Genomic DNA, 25809 nt, shown 5'->3' with positions numbered 1-25809 from the left:
TTCTACATGTACAGTAAACTACGGTTATAACGAACTTATTTTAGTTCGTTATAACCGTAGTTCGTTATAAGCATATATACAGCATAACTACAGCAAATAGTCGCTACTGAAAAGCAAGTTCGTTATATCCGTCAGTTCGTTATAAGCGTGTGCGTTATAACCGTAGTTTACTGTACCATTATTAATTGAGACTCTGTTTCCAGATCTGCAAGCAAACCCCGACTATCACGTGGCCCGGATACGGATATTCGGCACTGTGGGAACTACGGCATCCCTGACGTTATTACAGAGCACGGCTAGAATCAACCCAAATGATTATTTCCGTATTGAAGAATTCCAAAGCGGCATATATATTCGACTATATCGGGCACTCGACAGAGATGTACGTATTCCTTGGTTACGTGTGTTAATCCAAACATCTTAAATTAAATCATAAACGGATACATTATGTTAACGATTTCCTGACGGTTTTTTTTAATCTCTGTCGTGATATCACACGCGAATATCAGGATTTACAAATGTCTGTTTCAGGGCGCTTCCCCATTAAGCTTTGACGATCAAAGTGTGTTTGAATTCACAATGGAATGCAACTCTCTGATCTCACCAACTACCCGGTTCTACCCACTACGAGTTGCAATCGAGGACACCAACGACAACGCCCCCATCTTCGTCGGCGCCCCTTATACAATAGCAGTCAGCGAGGTAACATAAACTGAGATTAAAAATCATGAACAATATTTAGTCTTTGTAAAAAGTAAAAATGCTCATTACAAATCAAATAACGGCATCTCAAGAACACAATTTAAAATATGTTAAACGTAGTCTCTCCCCGGTTTGTGCTAACTTTATTCCTTCTCTTCTCAGCTTGCCCCAATTGGGACAACGGTCTTCCAAGGACTTTCTGCTACCGACCTCGATTTTGGAGGAAATAAACACATTGACTTTAGCATAATGCCTGGATCAGGTGATCAGGTGAGACAAACGTACCATAAGGTACAACTGTTATATATATCACTGCTATAATAAACTAATGTTCAACTCTCATATCTTCTAAATGAACCACTACTACTCTCTGACACAGGTACTGAACCTATTCTTCATTATTCTGGAATACTAAGTATTTATGTTCATAACATTTTTTTTCCAGACTGATGGCAGCGCAGTGTTCCAGATTCTCCGTCCCAGTGAAGGCTTTGTGACGGTGTCAGGAGATCTTGACTTTGAAGAACTGAACGCTATCAACCATGCATACTTCGTTCTTAACATTTCCGCCTCGGTAAGCTTCAAAACAGTTAAAATTAAAATACAATATGGAACATGTGATGTATTTCCTTTAGTTCTCATATTGAACTATCACCGTATCTATAACACGAAAAGCTGGAATACGATCATGGGTTTATTCTTCATCATGGCGTCAGTACATCGGTCTGCGCTGACGTCATCAGGTACGTCATAGCGCGAGCTAGCTGGTACTATTTACTATAGCACTAATCACAATGACAATACACTACACTACATAAACCATTTTTTGTTTGTACTTAAAGTTTGGTACCTTATATACATGTATTTCTTTTGCTTACAGGACCGAGCGTACCCGGAAACCAACCGCAAAAGGTCATTTACAACTGTGAGGATCGACATCAGAGACGGAGATGATTTGGGCCCCGTGTTTGAATACTCGTCCTGTACTCGTTACGACGGGGTCTGTTACAACCCACGCTACACCACCACGATCACCTCAAATGATCTGGTCAGTAGTTTATACATTTATTTCCGAGATAAAAATGTTTAACTGTCTGAATACTGTCTGAATACATTTTATGTGTAACATTTATGTTTCAGACTGGTCAGCTGACGTTCTTCCCATCTCCCGCCATCACGCCAGTACAACAGACCGTTATCATCCAAGCCAGAGACCAGGATACCCTGAACTCTCCAATCAAATTCTTCATCCAAGAGAGTAAGTAATCTAATCCACAGCTTAATATCTTGAATGAAAAAAAAGAAAAACTTCCAAGAAATTATTTACTGAATAATCATTAAGGAGACGTGTTCGTCAAGACAATTTACCGTTATGACTATTAAAAGTGAAAGAAAGCGAGATATTTATTGTTGATTTTAATAATTGTGCAACCTTTTGCAGCAATCCCGTCTGGACATATGAGCAAGTTTGCCGTCAACACCCAAAACCCCACTCCAGGGTCTAACACGTACACAGCCGTTATTAACCAGATACAGAGCATCAGCAGACTCTCAACACAGACGCTGACCATTGTTCTCAGGGTACGTATATGTATGGTGATAGACAAAACGTGAGTGAGTGAGTTGGGTTTAATGCCGCTTTCGACAGTATTCCAGTTATATCGCGGCGTGTCAGCTTAATGTGGGAGGAAAGCCCGAAGCGATGCAGGTCTCAGACGTTTACCACTTCGGCGAAACCCACGAGCACGAGTATGGTGCTGACAAACCTAGAGCATAATCGGGGCGAACCGGGATTCGAACCCACAATCATAGGATTCTGGCGTGCCCAAGGGACGCAACTCTGCACAGCGAATCTCGGCGCCTTCGACGACTGGGCCACCCGTGCCCCCTGATAGACACAGTTGAACAATCAATGAAGAACTGGTCGGTGTTTCAGAGCCCAATTATACCATATTTCCATCATAACTATCTTTCTGAATTATTGTAATCCAAGGCAAAAATAATGATCATCACCATATTTGTCTTCATAGGCCGAAGAGCAATCAGACCGCAGGCGTTACGAACGGGCACAGATTGTCTTGTCCATCAACTCTGCTAATCTGTTTGCCCCATCTGTGACTTCATCAACCGGAAGCCTGACTGGCTACATCTCTGAGAACTCCCCCGTGGGAACGCTGGTGACGGATGTGACTAACTCACAGCTGCTGAAGCTGCAAGTCACGGATAGCGATACGGTGAGTCCCACTTTTGTTTGAAGGTGAAACCAGATAGCTACTACATTGAAGTATCCAGTAGCAATATTTTACATGTTCTTCCTTCAACTGATCTTGTTTTATCTCCAGCTTGCGTCTGACCCCAGCCAATCTTACACATTTACCGTAACGGGAACAAGCATCTTCAGCGTCAACAGCAACGGCTATATCAGCCTCGACACCAACAACCTGGACTTTGAAACAACACCCGTTGTCTCCTTTCCCGTGAGTAATGGACCTTAATATCTATATACTTTGGATGTCTAAATTCAAATGACTAATATACTGACTTTAAATGGGAACACTAGCAACCGAAACATTTACAATCCTCATTTCACGGGATTTCCTTTTCAGGTCATTGTTGCCGAAGCAAGCACTGCAGAGAAACGATCATCTACAGTTTCTCTGACGATCAACGTATTCAACAAAAACGACTACGCCCCAACCTTCCCAGCTACAACATCCGTCATCAAGGTCGGAGAGGGAGACTACTCTCTCAACCCCCAAACCATCCTGACGGTAAGTTACAGAAAATACGGAATGAAACCAGAATGCTAAACCATGCTGCCTTTGCTTCTGACATTATCTTTATAATTTTATTTTTATTGACGATAAAACGTGTACAATTTATCAACATCTTCACTATAACATTGTTATACCTTTGCTGTCTAGGTTACTGCAACTGATAATGACATTGGTGTCAACGGTGCCATCACCTACTCCCTTGTTAGCGTCAGCGGTGACGGAGATGGCAAGTTCCAAGTTGACAGTACATCTGGAAGTATTCGAGTTGTGGGAAGCGTGGTCCAGAACAACCTCTACACCCTGTCTGTACAGGCTACTGACAACGCCATCGTCGGGGAACAGAAGTCGGCACAAACCGCCGTCATTGTCAACATCACTAGAACCGGAAACCAGGGGCCATCAATCCCATCACCTAACTACAGCATCTTCATCAGCGAGGGGGTACCCATAGATACCTCGATATTTTCAGTTCCGGTAAGTATACATCTGTTGTGCTAAAATCATGGTCCACATGTCATTGTAAGGTTGTGACACGGTTTCGTTTTAAATCAAAAGATTTTGATACAGTGTTTTAATGAATTCCCTTCTCTGTTTGGCAGGCAACTGATATAGACAACGACGTTCTGACATACAGCATCATCTCAGGAAACGGCAATCTTGACTTCACCATTGAGCAAAACAAGTGAGTAGATCATCTTTTATTATGATGATGCATATTCTCTAATTCTTCATCATATTATTATCATCACCAATGTAATCTATAAAAGTGAAACAATATTTCCCTTTTACTAGTCTTAAGAAATCTCTACTAAAAACATTGTACGATTCAGACTATATCATAAGGTATAATATAACCTGTTTTGTTTCAGTGGCGTCGTAAGAACGAGAAATCGCCTGGACCGAGAGAGTCGCCCTAACTACTCTCTGTTCGTCTATGTGTCGGACCCCTCAAGCAGAGTAAGGATATACAATGCATACACTACATCTCTCTATCACTAAACCATTATATCACGGGTCGTAATACTCACTATTATCACTAACTACTGTTAGAGTAAAACAATATAAAATATCCATTATATGTTGAAATGAATGCTTATTACATGTCGCTCTTCTTGCCTTCCCAGACTGCAACTACTACTCTCAGCATCGTGGTCACCGACATCAACGACAACAACCCCACCTTCCTCAGTCCGCAATACAACTTCGCCGTTGACGAGAATGTGGTCAACGCACCTGTTGGGCGTGTATCGGTACGTTATAGTTTTCAGTTTGTTTCCATTATTCTTAAATAATACTGACCAAATTCGATTATACGTAGTTTAAAATACAAACTGATTTATTTTCTTAATATCTACGTATGCAGGCCAACGACCAAGACGAGCCAGGCACAGTCAACTCGCAGATGTTCTACTCACTGAGTGCTGAAAAGTAAGTTCAACCCTTATGATATAAAGTAATTTTTTATTTTGTAAGTAAAATGCCTCACATAAAATGGTTATCCTGACCAGATAATGACATGGGTTAATGAGTGAGTGAGGTTTTACGTCGCTTTTAGGAACATCTTATTTGGGCTTCACACATTGTACCCATGTCGGAAATCGAACCCGGATCTTCGGCATGACAAGCGAACGCTTTAACCTCTAGGCTACCCGACCGCCCCCATGGGTGAATGAAGATATTAAAACTTTCACTTGATTATTTTCAGATTTACGATTAACTCCCAATCAGGGGAGATAACTACTACCCAAGCTCTGGACTACGAGATCCAGAAGGTGCATTACGTTCTTGTCATTGCCCGTGATGCTGCAGTTGACAGCCGCAGTGGCACAACCACTGTCACCATCAACGTTCAAGACAAACAAGACAACATCCCCATCTTTGTACAATCACTCTACGAGTCCAAAGTTCCAGAAAATGAGGCCAGTCATCTGGTCGCTACTGTTAAGGTGTGTTGCATTATAAATCATAGAATAGTTTGTTACAGTACGTCTTTTAAGTTTAACGCCGTGTCCTATTTTACGACCAATACTCGAAATCATAAGAATGTTGATAAACGTGTGAACTTTAATGAATATGTTTAATGCACAATAATGTATTTTAATAACTTTCCATGATTTGAATGTTAACAGGCTGAAGATGCAGACTCTGTCGACAACATCGTTTACCAACTGATCGGCAGCGGAGCTAGCAACTTCACCATCTCGCAAAATGGCGAGATACGCACTCAACAACCACTTGATTATGAAAGAACGAACTTTTACGAGTTCTTCGTCACAACAGCCGATGGTATCAACTCGTTCCTCCCATCAGCCACCGCCACTGTCAGAGCATCCGTCATTGTGAGTTATCTCCCCATTGATATACATCCAAAATAAATTAAAACTGATTTTATCTGCGAAAAAACCATTCTTGTTGTATTTTACTAATGATTGTTTCATAAATGACTTTTCAGGATCGAAACGACAATGCCCCAGTAGTGAGCTTATCCTCCACGGCTATAACCCTGCAGGAGAGTACCCCCGTGGGAGACGTCCTTGTCACAGCCACAGCCTCAGACAACGACCCTGCTGTAAGTATTGTATCCACGTGGCTCTGTGAAACATACCAATTCACTGATTGAAATTAATGCAATATCCTCGGATATTTTTAAAACCAGCTGTATGTTTCTTCCCACAGAATATGGCCAACAGCCGCATTTCCTACAGCATCAGCAGCGTTGTTCCTTCTCAGGGCAGAAACCTCTTCTACATCAACCCCAATAATGGCCAGCTCCATCTGGGTCAGTCTTTTAACACAGATACGTCTAGTGCCAACAGTTACCAGGTCGTGGTGATGGCCACCGACTTTGGTACTCCACCATTATCAGGAACTGCCACCATGAACATCAACGTTTTGAGGAACACCCAGGCCCCAGTCTTCAACAGTGCCAACTACCAGGCCACTATTGATCATACTCTGGGGATTGGTAGTAGCGTCTTGACCTTGTCGGCCACTGATGGGGATACGCAGTCACCATACAACTTCATCTCTTATTCACTTGTTGGGGATGGCAATGCACCTTCCTTCTTCCGACTTGATGGGGCTAACAGTGGCTTGATCATTGTGAAGGATACTTTGACAAGGGATTCCAGCCTGTCTTACTTGGTGAGTATTCTACGAAGTAACAGTTACCATTCAAAGAGTAAATTTGTATTTTTATAAAAATAATAATAATAATAATAATAATAATAATAATAATAATAAAGCGACAAACCCCTTTCCATATCCAATAGAAATCCATGCATAAAGCAGAGTCGATAGTACGATTCCGACTATATCATAAGCATGTGTTTATGAATCACTATCAAATAGTGATGATACCAGGTGTTTGAAAAGGTGAGCCTATCCTGCCTCACCCGTGGCACCCGTCACAAACACATGCAAAGGTAAGTCAAAAATCTCGATGATATGTTGGGTCTTTTCATACGAAGTAAGATCTTCAATATCTATATTTCAGTTACGAGTTGTAGCTACTGATGGTGGAAGTCTTGCAACAACAGCAACAGCAACAATAATCATCAACAGAAATCTCAACCGCCCTGCATTCGTTCAAACATCACTGTCAGCTCAAATTGTCGAGAACTTCCCACTGGCTACTTCTATAGCCAAAGTCCAGGCAGTGGATAGTGATATCCTAGCCCCTTACAATCAAGTGACCTACAGCATCACTGGAAACCAGGACGCTGTGAATTATTTCGCTGTATCCTCGAGCGGAGAAATCTCCCTGAAGCGCTCCCCAGCCGACACCACCATCAACACATTCCAGGTGACTGTGTCCGCTCAGGACAGTGGTCTTCCAGCTCCGCTTGCAGCCCAGACCAATGCTGTAGTCACAGTGACAATCTCGCGCAACCAGAATCCTCCAATCTTCTTCAACTCAAGCTACAGCGCCCCTATTACAGAAACGTCTCCGATCGGGTCTTCCGTCATCCAGATCTCTGCAACCGACTCGGACTCAAATGTAAGGAAAATAATGAGTAAAATAATGAGTAAAATGCGTAATAATTTTGTGATAAATTAATATGAAATTTGGTATACTTTTTTTACCATGTTTTTTTTACCATTTTCAGCCCCAGTTCAACCAGATCAGATACACTGTTATTGGTGATGATTCTGCCGGGTCCTTCTTTGGTATCAACCCCATCACAGGACTCCTGTCAGTCAAGGCCTCCTTACAGTCTGAGAATGTCGACAGATACAGCGTAAGTGTATTCACATTGCAATACCCTATTCAATAACATGACATCTGAAAAGCACTATCCAGTATTACTGTTATTATCTACTGTCTGGCAATGCTGAAAATAACATGTACACCATTTTCTCTTTAAGGTTCGAATTGTCGCCACAGACAATGGTTCGCCAGCCAGAAGTGCGACTTCAATCGTCCTCGTAAATGTTCAGAGGAACTTCTTCGCACCAGAATGGCAGAGACAAACCTTCACCACCAACGTCCTTGAAACACAAGCTTTAGGTGTCCCAATCTTGTCAGTGACTGCAACCGATCGTGACTTGCAGACCCCACATAATGTCGTATACTACCAACTAACCGGAAGTCCTACAGTGTTAGCACACTTCCAGATCAATGAGGTCACTGGTGAGATCAGCATCAGGACTCCCCTGACTTCAGACTCGTCGGATCCTAATCAATACGTAGTAAGTACAGTTTGATCCTAATCCAACGTGATGTTATCCATTCTAATGAAGCTTTGATAATTCAAATATATTTCTAACTATCAGGTTCTAAACTGATACATATTTATCTGTTTCAGTTTTCTGCTCGAGCAATCGACCGAGGTACCCCAGCAAAAACTTCAACCAACGATGCCAGCGTTGTCATCAATGTTGTACGCAACCAAAACGGTCCTTCCTTTGTCAGAGAACCTTACAGCAGATCCATTCGCCAGGATCTGGCTGTTGGGTCGTCTGTCATTCAGATCACCGCTGTCGACCCTGACACACAAGCGTCTTTCGGAGACATCAGCTACAGCATCATCGGCATCGACACCGCCCCGTCTTTCTTCAGCATTGACAGTGTGACTGGACTGATGACCCTGAGGGCTAGTGTAGCCACTGATTCCACAACGGAGTACAGAGTGTTGGTACGAGTCGAGGACAGTGGATCGCCGCCCAAAAGTGACCTCACAGTTGTGACTATTACTGTCAACAGGAACCTTGCGGCGCCCGTGTTCAACGCTCAGTCCTACAACATCACTATACTGGAAACTCAAAACCTGGGAGACACTATAGTCACAGCCAGAGCCACAGACTCTGATCTTATGGTAAGTGGCTTGCGATGCAAATTCATCCATGATCTTAAGCTTCGATTTATCCTTTTCCGAATGAATATAAAACCAAACGCCAAGCGAACTATATTGTTTCGATTTCTTTCCAGTCCCCTAACAATGCTATTGTGTATAGTGGAGTGGGAACTGCCAGAGCGCTGGAATACTTCTACATCAACGTTGTGACTGGCGATATCTCTGTTCGGCGCTCTCTTATTGACGACACCACCGCGAACAACGACAGATACACGGTACGCTGACTGCATGGGATGTCTAATTATTCTATACATCTATATCCTATTGAATCAAAAGGATCAAATTTATCTTTACTAATTTAATAAGTTTACTCCCTAATTGATAGTATTTACTATTTCCACTGTTTCAGCTTACCGTGGCTGCCGAGGATCAGGGTGTTCCAGTCTCACTGAGGGCCACACTACCTACAGCTGTCAACATCTACGTGATCAGAAACCAGTTTGGACCCACATTTGCAAACACTCCATACTTGGACACTATTTCTCAAGCCACAGCCCTGGGAACAAGCGTCTTTAGAGTCAAAGCCAATGATGGCGATCTTAGGGTGTGTACAACCTTCATGGTCAGATTTGAAGCACTGCAATAACAAATCTGAAGTGTATGCTCGTGATGCTCTGTTCGTTTACCATCTTAAATATGTCCTAATTTCTCTTCACAGTCTCCCTACAACACAGTGCAGTACAGTTTGATTGGCGACGACAACGCTCCCAACCTTTTCACCATCAATCCCGTCACTGGACAGATTACGACACGCGCATCCATTTCCAGCGACACTGCACCCTTCTATAGACTTCGTATTATGGCCTACGATGGTGGCAATCCCTCAAGGAATGCTTACGAAGTTGTGACGCTGACAGTGGACCGCAACTTATTTGCACCTGCCTGGGTCAACCCCTCCGGCCCCGGCTTCACAGCTGCAACCACAATCTTCGAGAACGCCGACTTCAGCACTCCTGTCTTCCAAGTGTCCGCCATTGATAACGATGCAGCGGTAAGATCATTGACCAAACAATTTCAATACGTATTAAAACATAAAGAAAAAATAAATAACAATATAATTCAAAGTTCAGTCCATATATGTGAGTATTTTTCACCTTCAGGCTCCCTATAATACTGAGGTTTACAGTCTGGTTGGAGACAGTTCGGCCATGACCTACTTCTCGATTGACCCCAACAGTGGCCACATCCGGCTGAAGACCTCGCTCCTCCAGGACACTGCTCAGCAATATACTGTCCTGGTCCGTGTCACAGACAATGCCCAACCCCAAAGACCAGCTGCCAATACGGCCACAGTCCTGGTCAATGTCCTGCGTAATAAGTTTACCCCCTTCTTCCTCAACTCTTCGTACTCTCGTCAAATCTCGGAGAATCTCGCAGTGGGTTCTTCAGTGGCCCAGGTTACGGCTTTGGACAATGATCCACAGAATACCTTTGAACGTGTTAACTATGACATTATCGGAGATGACGCTGCCCCAGTTTACTTTGATATTGCTCAAACCACGGGGACACTGTCCTTATCACAATCACTGGTAGGCGTAGTCGAGAGTACTTTCTATGTCCGGGTTCGGGCCTATGATAATGGTCAACCTATTCCAAGAAGTAACACCACTGTTGTCACCGTCAACATTAAGAGGAACCTCAATGCACCAGTTATCTCCCCTACACTGTACGAGAAGGTCATCCCTGACACGACTCCGCTGGGAACGGTAGTTGCTACTGTCGGCGCTACTGATGCTGATACAAGTTCTCCTCACAATGTCATCCGATTCTTGTCTAGCACTACGAACTCACTGGCCGACGAGTTCTTCTTTCTTGATGCTGTATCCGGTGATGTGTCAGTGAAGAAATCTCTCACCCTCGACACGACCCAGAACTCAGTTTATGTGGTAAGTACTTCTATAACAATACAGTAAACTACGGTTATAACGAACCACTAATTTTAGTTCTTTATAACCGTAATTCGTTATAAACATATATACAGCATATATACCGCAAATGGCTGGGACCAAAAAACCAGTTCGTTATATCCGCCAGTTCGTTATAAGCGTGTTCGTTATAAACGTAGTTTACTGTATAATATTATAGTTTTTAATACATGTTAACATTCCCGCATTTGAGCGATAAATCGCTTTATTAAATTTCTTAAAACGTAATTTGAAACATCTCTAACTGGATGACATAATCATTCCTACTAAGAATATAATAATATAATAATATCTGAAATATATGTATCTTACTATCCCTCATTACAGATGACCGTTAGAGCTTCCGACTCCGGGATCCCCCCTCTGACAACATCGCAGGAAGCCCAGGTTCGAATCCAGGTGACACGGAACAGCCACGCCCCATTATTCTTCCAGTCTCCTTACAGCGTCACTATTCCGGAGATGCGCAGTGTTGGGACTGTCATCACTCAGGTTACTGTTTCGGATGCAGACACTGTGGTGAGTTTGGTTTGTTCAGGCACCTTTAATGTACGTCCCTGTAACTTACTTAAACATTGGGTAGATCTGTTTCATTCATCGAAATATGAATATGCCATTCATTGATCGAACGACTTATTGATGAATTTCCTGAATTCCAGACTCCCTTCAATGCCGTGACCCTACGAGCTGTCGGCGACGACCTTGCTACAACATACTTCGGCATCAACCAGACTGGTTCTGTGTATATACAGGGAGATCTCAGGAGCGACACACTCCCGTTTTACAGGGTAAGTTCGTCTTACAGATGCCTTTTGAAATGAAAAGAAAACACCTAAATAATACTACTTTCCATCAAGAAAATTGAAATGAATTTATCTATATTATCACCCTTTCCTCTCCAGCTAAGAGTGGAAGCTCGCGATGGTGGCTCTCCGCCAAGAAGCGCCACTGCACTGGTCAACATCAATGTTCAGCGCAACCTCTACGCCCCAGTGTTCAACCCAACACGTTATGAGGAAACCATCTTGGAAACCACTGGACTGGGAGTCAGTCTCGTCAGAGTGCTGGCTACTGACGCAGATACAAGGGTGGGTATTGGAATATAATATTCATTGTACTTACCATCAACTCTGTTCACAACAGATATATAAATCGCATGGAACTTGTGTACAGTAATTGTGTACAGTAATCCTTTCAAACTTTAATGTTTCAGGCTCCCCACAATGTAACACGATTCAGCATTAGCCAAGGCACGTCCAGTTCTCGGGGACGCGACTACTTCATCATCGATTCTGTCAGCGGAGTTGTAACCCTTCGACAGTCTCTAATGACCGACACCTCCCAGGCTACAGTTTATACAGTAAGTTAAAGAGTGAGTGAGTTAGAATTTAACGTCGCATCGGCATTATTTCAGCCATATAGCGACAGTAAGGTAAAGTGAATGAGTATGGTTTTACGCCGCTTTTAGCAATATTCCAGCAAAATCAAGGCGAGGGACACCAGAAATGGGCTTCACACATTGTACCCATGTCGGGAATCGAACCCGGGTCTTCGGCGTGACGAGCGAACGCTTTAACCATTAGGCTACCCGATCGCCCCGACAGTAAGTTAAATAACAAGGTGGTAAAACTATAATCATTATTTAACATTTATTGGGAAATTTTATTAATTATGTACAATTATGACCTTTGTGTCAATTTGTCTTTACAGTTCAACGTTGATGCTACGGACAACGGTGTGCCTCCCCTGTCTGGCACCAACCCCGCTACCGTCATCGTCAACGTCGTCAGGAACCGCAATCCACCATTCTTCATTGGCAAACCTTACAGCGCCCGCATCAACAGTACCTTGTCAGTGGGGGCACCTGTGTACGACATAGATGCCCAGGATTCGGACACCAGGGCTCCTTACAACACCATCCAGTACGACGTCATCGGCGACGATGTGTCACCTGTGTTCTTCACAGTCGAGTCACAGTCCGGTCAAATCAGGCTGACTCAGAGCATTCTGATGGAATCGGAACTCATCTACCCAGTAAGTGTCTTTAGTTTTCCTTATGCAAATATACCGAACCATTCGTCCTGTTCAATCAGATCAGCCGGTGTTAATATTCTTGTCAGCCACTGTCATTTATCATTTACCACTTCAGGTGCGAATCCGAGCACGTGATGGCGGAAACCCACGTCTCACAGCAACAGCCCTTGTTTCTGTGATTGTCAACCGCAATCTGCACGACCCTAACTTCCTCAGACAATCGTACGACATCACCATTCTGGAAACTACTGCTCCAGGAACCAGTTTCATCAATGTCGCTGCCAACGATGCTGATGTCACCGTGAGTAGATTGTACCAGATATTAACATGTTTATCCCAGGAAACCCAATAAACACAGTATCTATTGTAGAATACCTCCATTTCGCGTGTGTAACAATGTACATTTTCTTCCAGGCTCCCTACAATGTGGTTCGTTACTTCTTTGCCGCTCCCGAGGATCGCTTCTACCTCGACCAGATCACGGGTCAAATGAGTGTCAGAAAGAATCTTGTTGGAGAGTCCCAGAGCTCATTTACAGTAAGTAAATAATCGAGTCTTGACCAGACAATCCAGTGATTGATATCATGAGCATCGATCAACGCAATTGGGATCGATGACATGCATCAACCAGTCAGCGAGCCTGATCACCCGATCCCGTTAGTTGCCTCTTACGACAAGCATAGGCGCCTTTTACAGCATGGGTTGCTGAAGAGCTATTCTACCCAGGCTCTTCACGGGTCAGGACTCAATGGACAAACCACACTATATAATAAACATTTACTTATAAATTCGATCATATATACCGTTTTAAATTGATATTATGAATATGTTATTCATATTTGTATTTGTATATTCATCATATCCCGTTATGTAATAAATATGTCATGTCATATGTCATATAAATTCTTCATTTTTTGGGGAAATTGATTTTTCAGTTCAGTGTAATAGCTAGTGATGGCGGAAGTCCGGCGAGGAACAGCACTGTTGTACCCGTTACAGTAACTATCCTCCGTAACAAGAACCCACCAACCTTCATCAGCGAGCCTTACACCGCCGACCTCAGTTCCAACACGCCCGTCTCCACCAGCCTCGTTCAGGTAGCCGCCACTGATGCTGATACACAGGAGCCATTCAACAGGATCAGATTCAGCATTATCGGGGATGATGCAGCACCAAGCCTCTTCGTCATCGACGGCTCTACCGGCGTTATCAGGCTCAACGGCAACATCAACACTGATTCCAGCAGTATCTACAAGATTCGTGTCTTGGCTCAGGACGGTGGCAGTCCTAGTTTGTCAGATACGACAGTCGTGTCTGTGAACATCACCCGTAACCTATTCCCACCAGAGTTCCAGACAACATTCTCCAATGTTGCAATCACTGAAAACCAAGCCCTTGGCCAGTCCTTCTTCAGTGTTCTTGCAAGGGACAATGATGTGAATGTAAGTTACTACGACATAGAAAATCTTACATCCTTTTTGTAAATCACCATCATTTCATTTAAAGTAATAAACAAATAATAATCATAATAATTGATCATACTAATCATAATAATTCATCAACAGATTCCCAACAATGTGGTCGAGTACACACTGTCTGGCAATGCAGTGGCCAAGGAGTATTTCCAAGTGGGAAGTCTGTCTGGTCAAATTTCCCTGCTTCGCTCAGTGTCTGTTGATGGAAACAAACCATCCACATACACGCTTACCATCACCGGGCGAGACATGGGCATCCCTCCCCGCGCTGCCATCAACACGGCTACAGTGACGGTAGCAGTAGCGAGGAACAACAACGCCCCCACCTTCCAGGGCTTGCCATACTCCAAAACCATCTCCAGGACTCTAGGCGCTAGCGGCAGCATCATTCAAGTCACAGCCGTGGACGCTGATACCAGAGTACGTTTTCTTTTCTGTTATTGGTATAAATCTTGATGATAAATTGTAAAAATAAATAGTTAAATTACCGAGGTATTTTCTCATATTTAAAATATATTGCTCTTATCAAAAACTATAATATAATATTTTATTTTATTTTTTAGACCCCATTCAATCAGGTAACATTGAGTGTTATTGGAGATGATTCGGCGCCAAATCTCTTCACTCTTGACAACTCCGGAACCATCCGTGTTGCAAACAACGTCGACCTGGCCAAAGATTCCGCTCTAAACTACAAGGTGAGTGAATGTTTCAATGGAGTCACGTTATACATCGTCAATCAATTATGAACATAGACACAAAGTAAATGAAACCACACATGGTCATCCGTTCTCCATATAACTCATGGTAGTCTAAAACTTGTGTTCATTTGAAATATCTTCACTCCACTTGTAGCTGCGAGTCCTTGCCTATGATGGCGGTGTCCCCTCACTAAGCGCTACGACAACTGTGGACATCACTGTGCAAAGAAACATCTTTCCACCCATCTTCACAAACAACGACGTCATCCGCATCGTCATCCAAGAAAACACAGCCGTAGGTACGCTGATCGCCGATGTCAACGCTACCGACGCCGATCCTGATGCTCCCAACAACGTCTTTAGCTACAGCGGCATTGGCGATGGAGATGCTACCACCTACTTCTTTGTCAATCCAGTCGATGGAAGGATAACTCTTCTGAAATCTGTGAATGGCAGTCGTATTTCTGGATTCAGGGTAAGCGTGAAGGCCTACTTTGATTGTTCATTATTGTTTCGTATGATATTTATTATCGCTACACGTTATGAAAAGTAATAAGTGTAAGCACATTTAGAAATAATATTACATAGTTATTTATGTTTGATTTTTTTTTCAGCTAATTGTTCAGGCCCAAGATGGCGGCTTCCCTCAGCTACGCAGCACCACCACCGTTGAAATCAGCATTCTGAGGGACACCGACTCTCTTCAGTTCAGCCTACCTAGTTACAGAGCCAGTATATCCGAGAATCTACAGGTCGACACTGCAGTCACAACTACTGTTGCACAGCCTGGGGTAGGTGCATCAAATCTCAGAAAACAACATTTTCCGCGTTTATATCCCTTGTCGTATCAGACACCTCTTAACGTAATAAACACACATATGATAGCGAGAGAACATTAAATATTGATATCTTATTCCAGCCTGGCGTTACCTACATGCTGACTGGGTATAGCAGCGGACCTGACTACTTCAGTATAGACGCCAGCACTGGAACCATCTTGGTCAAGAAAGATCTCAGGAGTGACCTCAACAAACTCAATATGTACTATGTAAGTAGCTGTAGAAATAATTTTAAAATAATCCTAGGTTTTCACCATCGTATCTCAGCGGAACATAACCTAACCAAAATGCTACAGTTGTTTTTCTCTTTCGTCAGTTGTTTTCGTGGTGATCTTACCTGGGTTTACCTTACTTTACTTTCAGCTCCACGTTAAGGCTTCCCGTCAGTTCACTACTGGTCTTAAGACGGCTATGACACAGGTAAATATCTCTGTCATCAGGAATGAGAACCCACCTGTGTTCAGTAGAGAGATCTACCAAATGACCATTCCAGAGACCCGGAACTTAGGGTCATCTGTCCAGCAACTAACAGCCACTGACGCCGACGCTCAAGACATCCTTGCCTACTCAATTGTTCCCCAGGGGAACATCTCAGACATCTTCTACCTTGGCCCTTCATCAGGACTCATCTCTCTCAGGACGATTCTAGAAGGGGGAACTATTAATGTTTATCAGTTTAACGTCATCGTCAGTGACCAGTCGCAGCCTGCCAAAACCGACACCGCAACGGTTATTGTAAGCATTTTGAGAGACACTTATGCCCCAACCTTTGTGAGAGAGCCTTACAATACCGATGTCTCCTTCAACGTTCCTGTTGGTACGAACATATACAACGTGGAAGCTACTGATCAGGATCAACAAGGAAGCATTGTATACGAAACAATCGGATATCTTGCTGGACCAGGCTACTTTAATATAGACTCGAATACAGGAGCTGTGACCGTCAGGGCGTCTTTAACAACTGATTCGTCATCGTCATATGTGGTAAGATGGTTATTAAACTTCTATTCTAAAGTCGTTATGTAACTATTGCAAAATATTTGGAAAATAAACTGAGATAATTTCTGAAACTGTAGGACTTATCATTACTGTCTTGTTTCGTTTCCAGCTTGGTGTGATGGCCTATGACAGCGCAAGACCTCTTCAGAAGGACTATGCCAACTTAACCATTGTCGTGAACCGTAACCCCAACCCCCCAGTCTTCACGCAGACCACCTATGCCAGACGTATTCCAGAATCCTTTGCTCTTGGTGCCAATCTTGTCCAAGTCACAGCCACTGATGCTGACTCGGTGAGTATTGGCATTATGTTCTTACAATGTCTCATTTTAAATATTTTTCAGCTTCTGTGCTTTGACGCCATAATGTCATGATATATTCTTCCATAACATGTCAATATTATCATTTTCCAGCACTCCGTGCAATATGAGATTGTATCTGCCACCCCGTCTGAAGGAACGCTCTACTTCTATATGAACAAAGACACGGGAGTGTTCACTATCGGCCGTCCTCTCACAGAAATAGCTTCAAATGGATTCACAGTAAGAATATACAAGCCTAAATCTACAATTACATTATTTGATAATTTCAAAGATCTACTCCATGCTTTCTATTAATAAATCAAAGAATCACTCTTGATCATCTCGCTAAACCCAACTCACTCACTCTTTGGCTTTTTTTTCAGTTCAACGTTCGAGCAGTTGACAACGGTGTGCCTTCTCAGCAGAGCTCCACTTTAGCCCAAGTGTCCATTTCAATTGACCGCAACCAGTTCAGTCCCTTCTTTGTCGGCGGCCCCTATGAAGAAATCATAAGAGAGAACGTTCCTGTAGGAACCAGCGTTCTCCAGGTCTCTGCGAGAGACAATGACCCCCAGGGATCAGCCTTCTCCAACATATCGTACGTCCTCATCGGAGACGACTCTATGCCTTCCTACTTCACCTTGAACAGCATCACAGGAACTATCTCTGTCAGAGCTAGTCTTACTGCGGAAACACTTGCCATGTACCAAGGAAGAGTTGTAGCTTACGATGGCGGTGCCCCTCCCCGTAGTGCTACGGCAGTGGCCAAGATCACTGTCTTGAGGAACTTATTCGAACCTCAATTCAATGAGCGCAACTATGAAACAGAAATTCTGGAAACTATCGCAGTAGGAACATCGATACTACAAGTCCGAGCTGTAGACAATGACACAAGGGTATGTACAAGTCAAGGTTTTCTGAAAGTTAATATTTCTTAAAACTTCTAAAAATATCATTACTGATTTCCAGTGATCCATTCATATAATTTTCACTGCTAGTTTGTATGTTACGCCCAATGGAATCTGCTTCGGTGGATATTCGAGACTGGTTATTTTCTAGCGTTGACGTGACATATTTATAGATTGCATTCAACAACTTCGCATCCAAGAGTTATATGATGTATGAAAAGAGAATATGGTTTTGTCGCTTTTGTTTATACTAATAAGATATTTCAATATTTCCAGTCTCCCTTCAACACAGTCCGGTATGAAATGCAGAGTGGGGTGTCTCAGGCTGACATCTACTTCCAAGTGGACAGTTCCTCAGGAGCCATCTCAGTCCGAGCTCCCCTCACTGGCGACACACAGAACCAGGCTACGTTCCAGGTACACGATCCTCTTACTTTAAAGCAGCGCAAATATTTCTTTATCTCCTTTCAAATACACAATAGTGTCCAAAGACCTTTCATTTCTCTTTATCTACCTTCAAATACACCATATTGTCCAAAGACCATTCAGTTCTCTTTATCTCCCTTCAAATACACCACAGACCATTCAACTCTCTTTATCCCCTTTCATATACACCATAGTGTCCAAAGACCATTCATCTCTCTTTATCTACCTTCAAATACATCATTACCTTTTCCTCCAGTTCCAGGTGTTGGCGCGGGATCTTGGCACCCCGTTCTTGGTGTCCACCCTTCTGGCTAATGTCAGGATCAACGTCCAGAGGAACATTAACCCACCTTTCTTCATGGCGGAGCCGTACCAAGCCACCATCAACTTCAACACTCCAGCCGGGTCCAGTGTCATCACTGTCTCCACCCGTGACAACGATCTCAGGGTATGTGATGTCGAATAATATTAAGTCAGCAAAATATACCCTGACATATACCAACATTACTTAAGAAGGATATATTTTGCTTCATTCGCTCCACTTTTCTTGTTCCAGGCTCCTTATAATATTGTATCCTACACCGTCATCGGCGACGACAATGCTCCCAACATGTTCACAATTGGCGCACAAAGTGGAGACATTTCCACCAACAGCCAGGACCTACAGTCCGACACTGCTTCGGAGTACAAGGTGAATAATTCCTCAATATTTAACTTGCTTCAGATTAATAGGTTTCAGATCATAATTGAACTATAACGACTTAATGTGTATTGTCATCAAAACGAATGCAAATACAAAATGTCATAATGAATATTTATTCATGCAGCTCCGAGTATTGGCCAAAGATGGCGGTTTTCCCTCGCTGACAGCGACCACGACGGTTCTCATCATCGTTGAGCGCAACCTGAACGTTCCCCGGTTCCTTACACAGAACTATAGTGTCAGCATTTATGAAACTCAAGACCTGGGCGTTCCAATACAGCAACTCTCAGCTATTGATCTGGATATATCTGTAAGTAAATCATCGCCTAATGTTTTAAATGACAACCGTGCATACCCAAGAAAACGCTGTATTGAAAGAACAAAGAACCAGGGATAGACCTATTTAACTTATATTGATGCTCGACTATTTCAGAGTCCTTACAACGATGTCACCTTTAGATTGGTTGGTAACAGTCTAGCCCAGGAGTATTTCGCCATCGACCCAAGCATCGGTTCCGTCTATGTGAAAAAGGCCTTGACGCTCGTCTCCCAAAAGCAGTTTGTAGCCACCGTGTCTGTGCAAGACAACGCCCGCAACCCCCTCATTGCTCCAGACAACGCCTTCGTCACCATCAACGTCATCAGAAACGACCACCTCCCTGTCTTTGTTGGCGACTCCTGCAACCGCGATCTGAGCCAGAATGTGGCTGTTGGAACCAGTGTCACACAAGTCACTGCCGTGGACAGTGATTCAACGGTATGGTAAAACAACAAGAGTGATATCAACAATTATAATTATCCTAACATAATGGTAATATGAATAGTTCTATTCTATACCTGTTGGTCAATGAGATAACGGTCCTCGTACATTTTTTCAGAACACTCCATTTGGTCGTATCACTTACGACATCATCGGCGACGACTCTTCGCCCGTCTACTTCAACATCAACCCCTCGTCTGGTCTTGTGACGGTAAGCCGGTCTCTATCCCAGGAAAATGTCGATAAGTACAGTCTCCGTATCCAAGTTCGTGACCAGGGCGTGCCCTTCAAGTTCAACACAACTGTCTGCATGTTGACAATCACCAGGAACTTCCGTGCACCAGTCTTCATCAACAACCAACACTCCGCCACTATTGACGAGACTCTGCCTCTTGGAAGCGTCATCCTCACCGTCAATGCTACTGACGCAGATATTTTGGCACCAAGCAACATCGTTCGTTACGAGGCAGTGGCTAATACAGGCGACGAGGAATGTTTCCTTGTCAATGAGATAACAGGACAGTTGGTTCTCCGTAGATCCATCATGTACCCTCCATGCACAGCAACTGTCCTCACCGTAAGTACAAACAAAATACAAAAACTACAATAAATTTAATAATTTATTTACCACCTGAATACATTTGTTCATCGTCAAATAATTACAACTGGACACAATATTGTCCATCAAGTAAGCAAAGTGAATAAAATTATCAAATTGATTTTTACAGATGTACGTTCGGGCATATGATCTTGGGGTACCTCGCTTAACCAGTTCAGTGGCCAATGTGACGGTCATTGTCAACCGAAACAGTTTCACTCCCGAGTTCCTCAACACCAAGTACAACACATTCCTTCCGGAGACGACACCAGCTAATACTCCTGTGTTTGATGTAACAACTCGAGACCGGGACACCGTGCCTCCCTTCAATGTTGTCCGTCATAGCATCATCGGTGACGACTCAGCAACCACCTTCTTCACCATCGACGACGTGTCTGGACAGATCACTCTAGCTCAATCCATACTTCCTGATACTGAGACGTCATACAGAGTAAGTGTTGTTGGAAATACCAATGAACATTCTGCAGACATTCTGTTGATAAACAATTAATTCGAAAAAAATAAATTCTTTATATTCACGGGGATATTTCTGTTTCAGATCCGAGTCCTGGCCACTGACCAGGGTACGCCCTCACGGACAGCCACGGCCACGTTCAATGTCCAGGTGACCAGGAACCTGTTCGCCCCACAGTTCAACCCTCTCAACTATGAGGCCGACATATACGAAACCCAAACCCTGGGCACATCCATCATTAGGATCAATGCAACTGACAGAGACACCAAGGTACTTGATAAGTGTTTTGCATGGATGTCTAATAGCCAAGGATATTTTTTTGCATGTTAGTAAAAACTGATATAATTATGATATTAATTTCACAATGTTCCTTTTATACAGAGTCCCTACAACAGCGTGCGGTACGAGGCCACAGGCACTCAACAGGCCCTCACTTACTTCAATATCGACAACGTTGATGGAACCATCTCTGCTCAACGCTCTCTCACTCTGGATCTCACCGATACTACGATCTATACGGTAGGATGATTGAAAGATCATTGCAAATTTTGATGATATAGATACGTACAATAAGTTCCTATATTATTCATGAAGTTGGACTGCTTTGCAGTTTCCTGTTTTTCTGTACAATACTTAAATATCCGTTTCCTCTGTTAATCAGATGACAGTGAGAGCCTCTGATCTCGGGACTCCAACCCAGCAGAGCACTCAGGTTGCCACTGTGAGGATCAACGTCCTCCGTAACAACAACTGCCCGCAGTTTACCAACCTCCCAGCAAACATCACCATTCCAAAGTCTGTCAACTTTGGTAGCAGCTTGTACAACATCACCGGTGTTGACAACGACCCACCAGGACGATTCAGTACTCTCATATACGACATCATCGGTGACGACAATGCACCTGTCTACTTCAGCATCAACACCGTCACTGGTGCGGTCAGTGCACTGCCTAATCTGTTCTCTGACACCACGACCATGTACAGGTTACGAGTACGTGCCCGTGATGGCGGCTCTCCTTCGTGCGAGAGATATGAAGTCCTCACCATCCACGTCCAACGTAACGAACACCCACCCACTTGGGTCCCCAGGGGTGATTTCACTACAACCATCTTGGAGACACACAGCATCCTAAGCCCCATCACACAAGTTTCTGCTGGAGATCAAGACACAAATGTAAGAACAAGATGTTTTCGTATCTCATAAAAATTCTAACCTAAAATATGTTCTATTTTGGATATAATATTGTTCATACGACACACCAACGTATTCTAATTTTCTTGTCCACGTTCTGTCTTCAGAGTCCAAACAATGTTGTGATGTACAGTCTCGCGCCAACCTCAAACTACAGGGACATTTTCTTCGTCGATGATGTCAACGGCAACGTTTATTTGAGGATCTCCCTCATTGGGACAACCAGTAACAGTTATGAGGTAGGATCAATCAGAATGTCAACTCATGTAATATTCCTTTTTTATTATGATGATGATGATGATTATTATTATTATGATTATGTACCGGTGCACAGTTTGCGTGGTATTTGATGAGCACTGGATAACACTAAACCTCTCTGCTTCCAGCTTTTGCTCATGGCTACTGACAAAGGGTCTCCTGCCTTGTCAAGCACACCTGCCAAGTTAACCGTCAATGTCATCCGCAACGTCAACCCACCCTCCTTCACTTTGGAACCATACACACAGAACATCACCCAGAATGCTGTAACAGGCGCGCAAATCATCACCGTGTCAGCAACAGATGCCGACCTCACTCCACCATACAACACCCTGACATATGACATCATCGGTGACGACTCCGCACCAACCTACTTCGTCATAAACCCATCATCAGGTGTGATCAGCTTGTCTCAGTCAATCTCATCCGATTTCGATGACCAGTACCAGATTCGAGTACGCGTCCAAGATGGCGGAAGTCCGAGACTAAGTGACGTCACTGTGGTGCAAGTCAACGTTGAGAGGAATCTGTTCCCACCAACCTTTACCAGCAACTCGTATGGAGAAGTTATCTTGGAGTCTCAAACCGTGGGAACTCGCGTTCTCAGAGTCTCAGCCAATGACCCTGACACAACAGTAAGTACCGAACCGAAAACCGAACGTTGGCGACAGTCCCATAAATCGTGCCCTGCTTATTTTCTAACACACTTGTCATTTGTTATATCAATATATATGTCGTTTTTCAGACACCAAACCAGATTGTACGCTATGGTATGTCAGGAGACACACTTGATAACGCATACTTCATGATTGAAGCTGTGACTGGAGACGTCATCGTAAGACGTCCTCTTACCGACGACACCCAAAACACAGTTGTTTTTACTGTAAGCATCAACCTTAATCTACCATGATGAAATCAATACTTAGTAAATGCAATATCGAGTTTAAATCTTTTATTTATCTACCATATTTTCTTATTCACAATTCGTTCTGCAAAATAATCATACTCATCATTTATATATTTATGATACCTCTTTTAGTTCCAAGCGACAGCACATGACCTTGGCGCCCTTCAACGTAACGCGACGCCCGTTGACGTGACCATCACCGTTATGAGAAACCAGAATAGCCCCCAGTTCCTTCAGGCGCCCTACAATACCACAGTCACGCAGAACCTTCCGGGCGGGAGCAGCGTCTACCAGACTACTGTTACAGATAGGGACACTATGGTACGAACATCACATGGTCATACACAGAGATGCATGTATATTCCTTACACCCCAGCAAGTGCAACATAAACACATCTCCTATATCTTTTAATGTTTATTGCAATCTTTGACATCATGAAAATAACAATTGTATTCTAACCAGTCGATTTTCTTTCAGGCTCCTTTCAATGTTCTCGCATTCGAACTCATCGGCGACGATTCTGCGACCTCTTTCTTCACCATTAGCCCAAGCAGCGGTCTCATCACTCTGAGAAATGGTGCCGACCTCACCACCGATACTGAAATTCGGTACATAGCTCGTGTTCTTGCTCGAGATGGCGGTGTTCCTTCGAGAAGTGCCACGTCGGTGGTAGTCATCAACGTCTTGAGGAATTTGTTCTCTCCCTTATTCACGAATGTGGACTTCATAAGGACTTCTATCAAGGAAACACTAACTGTTGGTTCTAACATTGCTGATGTGAATGCCACGGATGCCGACACCAGGGTATGTTTCGTCTGATTACCTAAACGATAGATAATGTTCTATGAACACGCAATGCCATTTAGAAAGTGGTCAAATCTAACAAATGTTATATTTGGGATAACATTTTCTTAGTAAAGTACAGATTCTCGTACTTTTTGGGTTGAGTCCCGTCCGTTCGATAATGTTCTACTCATCTCCGAATGTCCTTATATTATGATGTATGTCTGAGTGATGTGGTTGTAAAAGTTTAATTCTCTGTTACAGGCTCCAGACAACACCATTCTGTACTCCCTTGCTGGAGGTGATGTGGCAACTGAGTACTTCTTCATCAACCCTAACACAGGAGAAATTACTTTATTGAAACCTGTGGAAAATATCAACATCAATCTTTTCAGAGTGAGTTCACATTCAAGTCATACTTGTCCTTAAAATCATAACTCCAAGGTTTAATTTGAACACTATATTTTATGTAAATATTTATATAAATCTTTCCAAATGTTTCTTCCTCAGATCCGAACGATTGCAACAGATGGTGGTTCACCTAGCAGAAGTGCCGTTACTTACGTTGAAGTAACGGTTCTAAGAGAGACTGGTCGCCTGGCTTTCACTCTACCCTATTACAGAGTGGTCATCAGTGAGAACACAGAGGTCAACAGAACCATCCTGGTCACTCTAGCTCAACCAGGGGTATGTACATCTACCTTATGATAGTCCACGATTTCACTGCAACAACTTTGAACTTAACCTCTAATACCTCTTAACGACTAAAATTGGTTAATTCATTGGTATTTCATCAGAACCGTAATTATTTATTCCTATTATTCTCTGGTTTCAGACTGCAACTTACCGAGTGCTTGGGATCTCCCCAGCACCGACCTACTTTAACGTCAGTTCCCAAACTGGTGCTATTACTGTACGCAACGATTTGAGACGTGACCCTGCTCGCCTGACCTTCTACCAACTCCAGATCGAGGCTACAGCAACACTCGACATCAGTGTACAGACCGCCACAACGCTAGTTAACATCACTGTGACAAGGAACGAGAACGGTCCTGTATTCACAGACGACAGCTATGTGATCAGTATCCGAGATACCACTGTCATAGGCACCGTGGTTCTGACAGCCACGGCAGCTGATGCGGATGGGGTAAGTTCAAATTGTAAATGACGATAACTGCTTTCAAATATCTTTTACACTTCTTGAAAACATATGTATTGTTTGATATATATTTTGTACCCTGAATGAATATTAATTTTTTCAGGATCTGGTTGACTACCGAATGCTGGACACTAATTCTGCCGGAACTTACTTCTACCTTAATCCTAGAACTGCACAACTCTCGACGAAAATCTCACTCCGTGAGCTTAACATGCAAAGATTCCAGGTAACTCAATCTACATATATGCTCACAGAAATCAAAGAAACAGAAACCCTAAAAAAGCACGTTCTTCTAAAAGATTATGTTCACAATTGTTTGACTTAAATTTTTCCGTTCCAGTTCCAGATCCAGGCTGGTGATCAACGCGCACCAGAGAGAACTTCGAGGACCAATGTCACAGTCGTCATCGAACGTGATCAGCAACTACCACAATTTGTCCAAGATCCCTACACGACTGCAGTACAAGAGACTACCGTCAATGGCTCCACCGTCTACCAAGTGTCTGCTTTCGATGCCGATTTACAGGTT

General features: G+C 43.2%; 1 protein-coding gene across 1 annotated transcript in view; it reads left to right on the top strand.

Moving 5' to 3' along the window:
* The window catches only part of LOC139467724 (uncharacterized), a 51573-nt gene that overhangs the window by 446 nt on the left and 25318 nt on the right, over window positions 1-25809 (top strand). The window contains 64 exon segments of the mRNA XM_071249234.1: window positions 204-256; window positions 532-702; window positions 865-972; window positions 1148-1276; window positions 1583-1750; window positions 1843-1960; window positions 2144-2283; window positions 2733-2936; window positions 3045-3179; window positions 3309-3473; window positions 3627-3953; window positions 4079-4161; window positions 4349-4436; window positions 4604-4729; window positions 4843-4907; window positions 5185-5425; window positions 5609-5818; window positions 5932-6048; window positions 6156-6623; window positions 6976-7479; window positions 7589-7720; window positions 7848-8171; window positions 8288-8797; window positions 8911-9051; window positions 9186-9398; window positions 9495-9827; window positions 9937-10722; window positions 11089-11280; window positions 11421-11549; window positions 11664-11849; window positions 11975-12121; window positions 12472-12795; window positions 12911-13096; window positions 13210-13332; window positions 13731-14237; window positions 14361-14690; window positions 14834-14968; window positions 15126-15446; window positions 15586-15762; window positions 15891-16019; window positions 16174-16794; window positions 16919-17101; window positions 17222-17350; window positions 17494-18006; window positions 18295-18435; window positions 18701-18892; window positions 19001-19135; window positions 19272-19457; window positions 19581-19904; window positions 20026-20484; window positions 20636-20956; window positions 21065-21250; window positions 21362-21499; window positions 21642-22154; window positions 22280-22411; window positions 22559-23065; window positions 23176-23313; window positions 23470-23658; window positions 23816-24142; window positions 24386-24517; window positions 24632-24808; window positions 24957-25268; window positions 25384-25506; window positions 25621-25806. Coding sequence (XP_071105335.1) covers window positions 204-256; window positions 532-702; window positions 865-972; window positions 1148-1276; window positions 1583-1750; window positions 1843-1960; window positions 2144-2283; window positions 2733-2936; window positions 3045-3179; window positions 3309-3473; window positions 3627-3953; window positions 4079-4161; window positions 4349-4436; window positions 4604-4729; window positions 4843-4907; window positions 5185-5425; window positions 5609-5818; window positions 5932-6048; window positions 6156-6623; window positions 6976-7479; window positions 7589-7720; window positions 7848-8171; window positions 8288-8797; window positions 8911-9051; window positions 9186-9398; window positions 9495-9827; window positions 9937-10722; window positions 11089-11280; window positions 11421-11549; window positions 11664-11849; window positions 11975-12121; window positions 12472-12795; window positions 12911-13096; window positions 13210-13332; window positions 13731-14237; window positions 14361-14690; window positions 14834-14968; window positions 15126-15446; window positions 15586-15762; window positions 15891-16019; window positions 16174-16794; window positions 16919-17101; window positions 17222-17350; window positions 17494-18006; window positions 18295-18435; window positions 18701-18892; window positions 19001-19135; window positions 19272-19457; window positions 19581-19904; window positions 20026-20484; window positions 20636-20956; window positions 21065-21250; window positions 21362-21499; window positions 21642-22154; window positions 22280-22411; window positions 22559-23065; window positions 23176-23313; window positions 23470-23658; window positions 23816-24142; window positions 24386-24517; window positions 24632-24808; window positions 24957-25268; window positions 25384-25506; window positions 25621-25806 — 15209 coding nt within the window.

The sequence above is a fragment of the Haliotis cracherodii genome, unplaced genomic scaffold (assembly GCF_022045235.1).
Source record: "Haliotis cracherodii isolate W230 unplaced genomic scaffold, xgHalCrac1.p SCAF_2, whole genome shotgun sequence".
In the NCBI taxonomy this organism is placed as follows: domain Eukaryota; kingdom Metazoa; phylum Mollusca; class Gastropoda; order Lepetellida; family Haliotidae; genus Haliotis; species Haliotis cracherodii.
The sequence above is the reverse complement of the archived record's forward strand: the minus strand, read 5'-3'. Positions and strand labels throughout refer to the sequence as shown.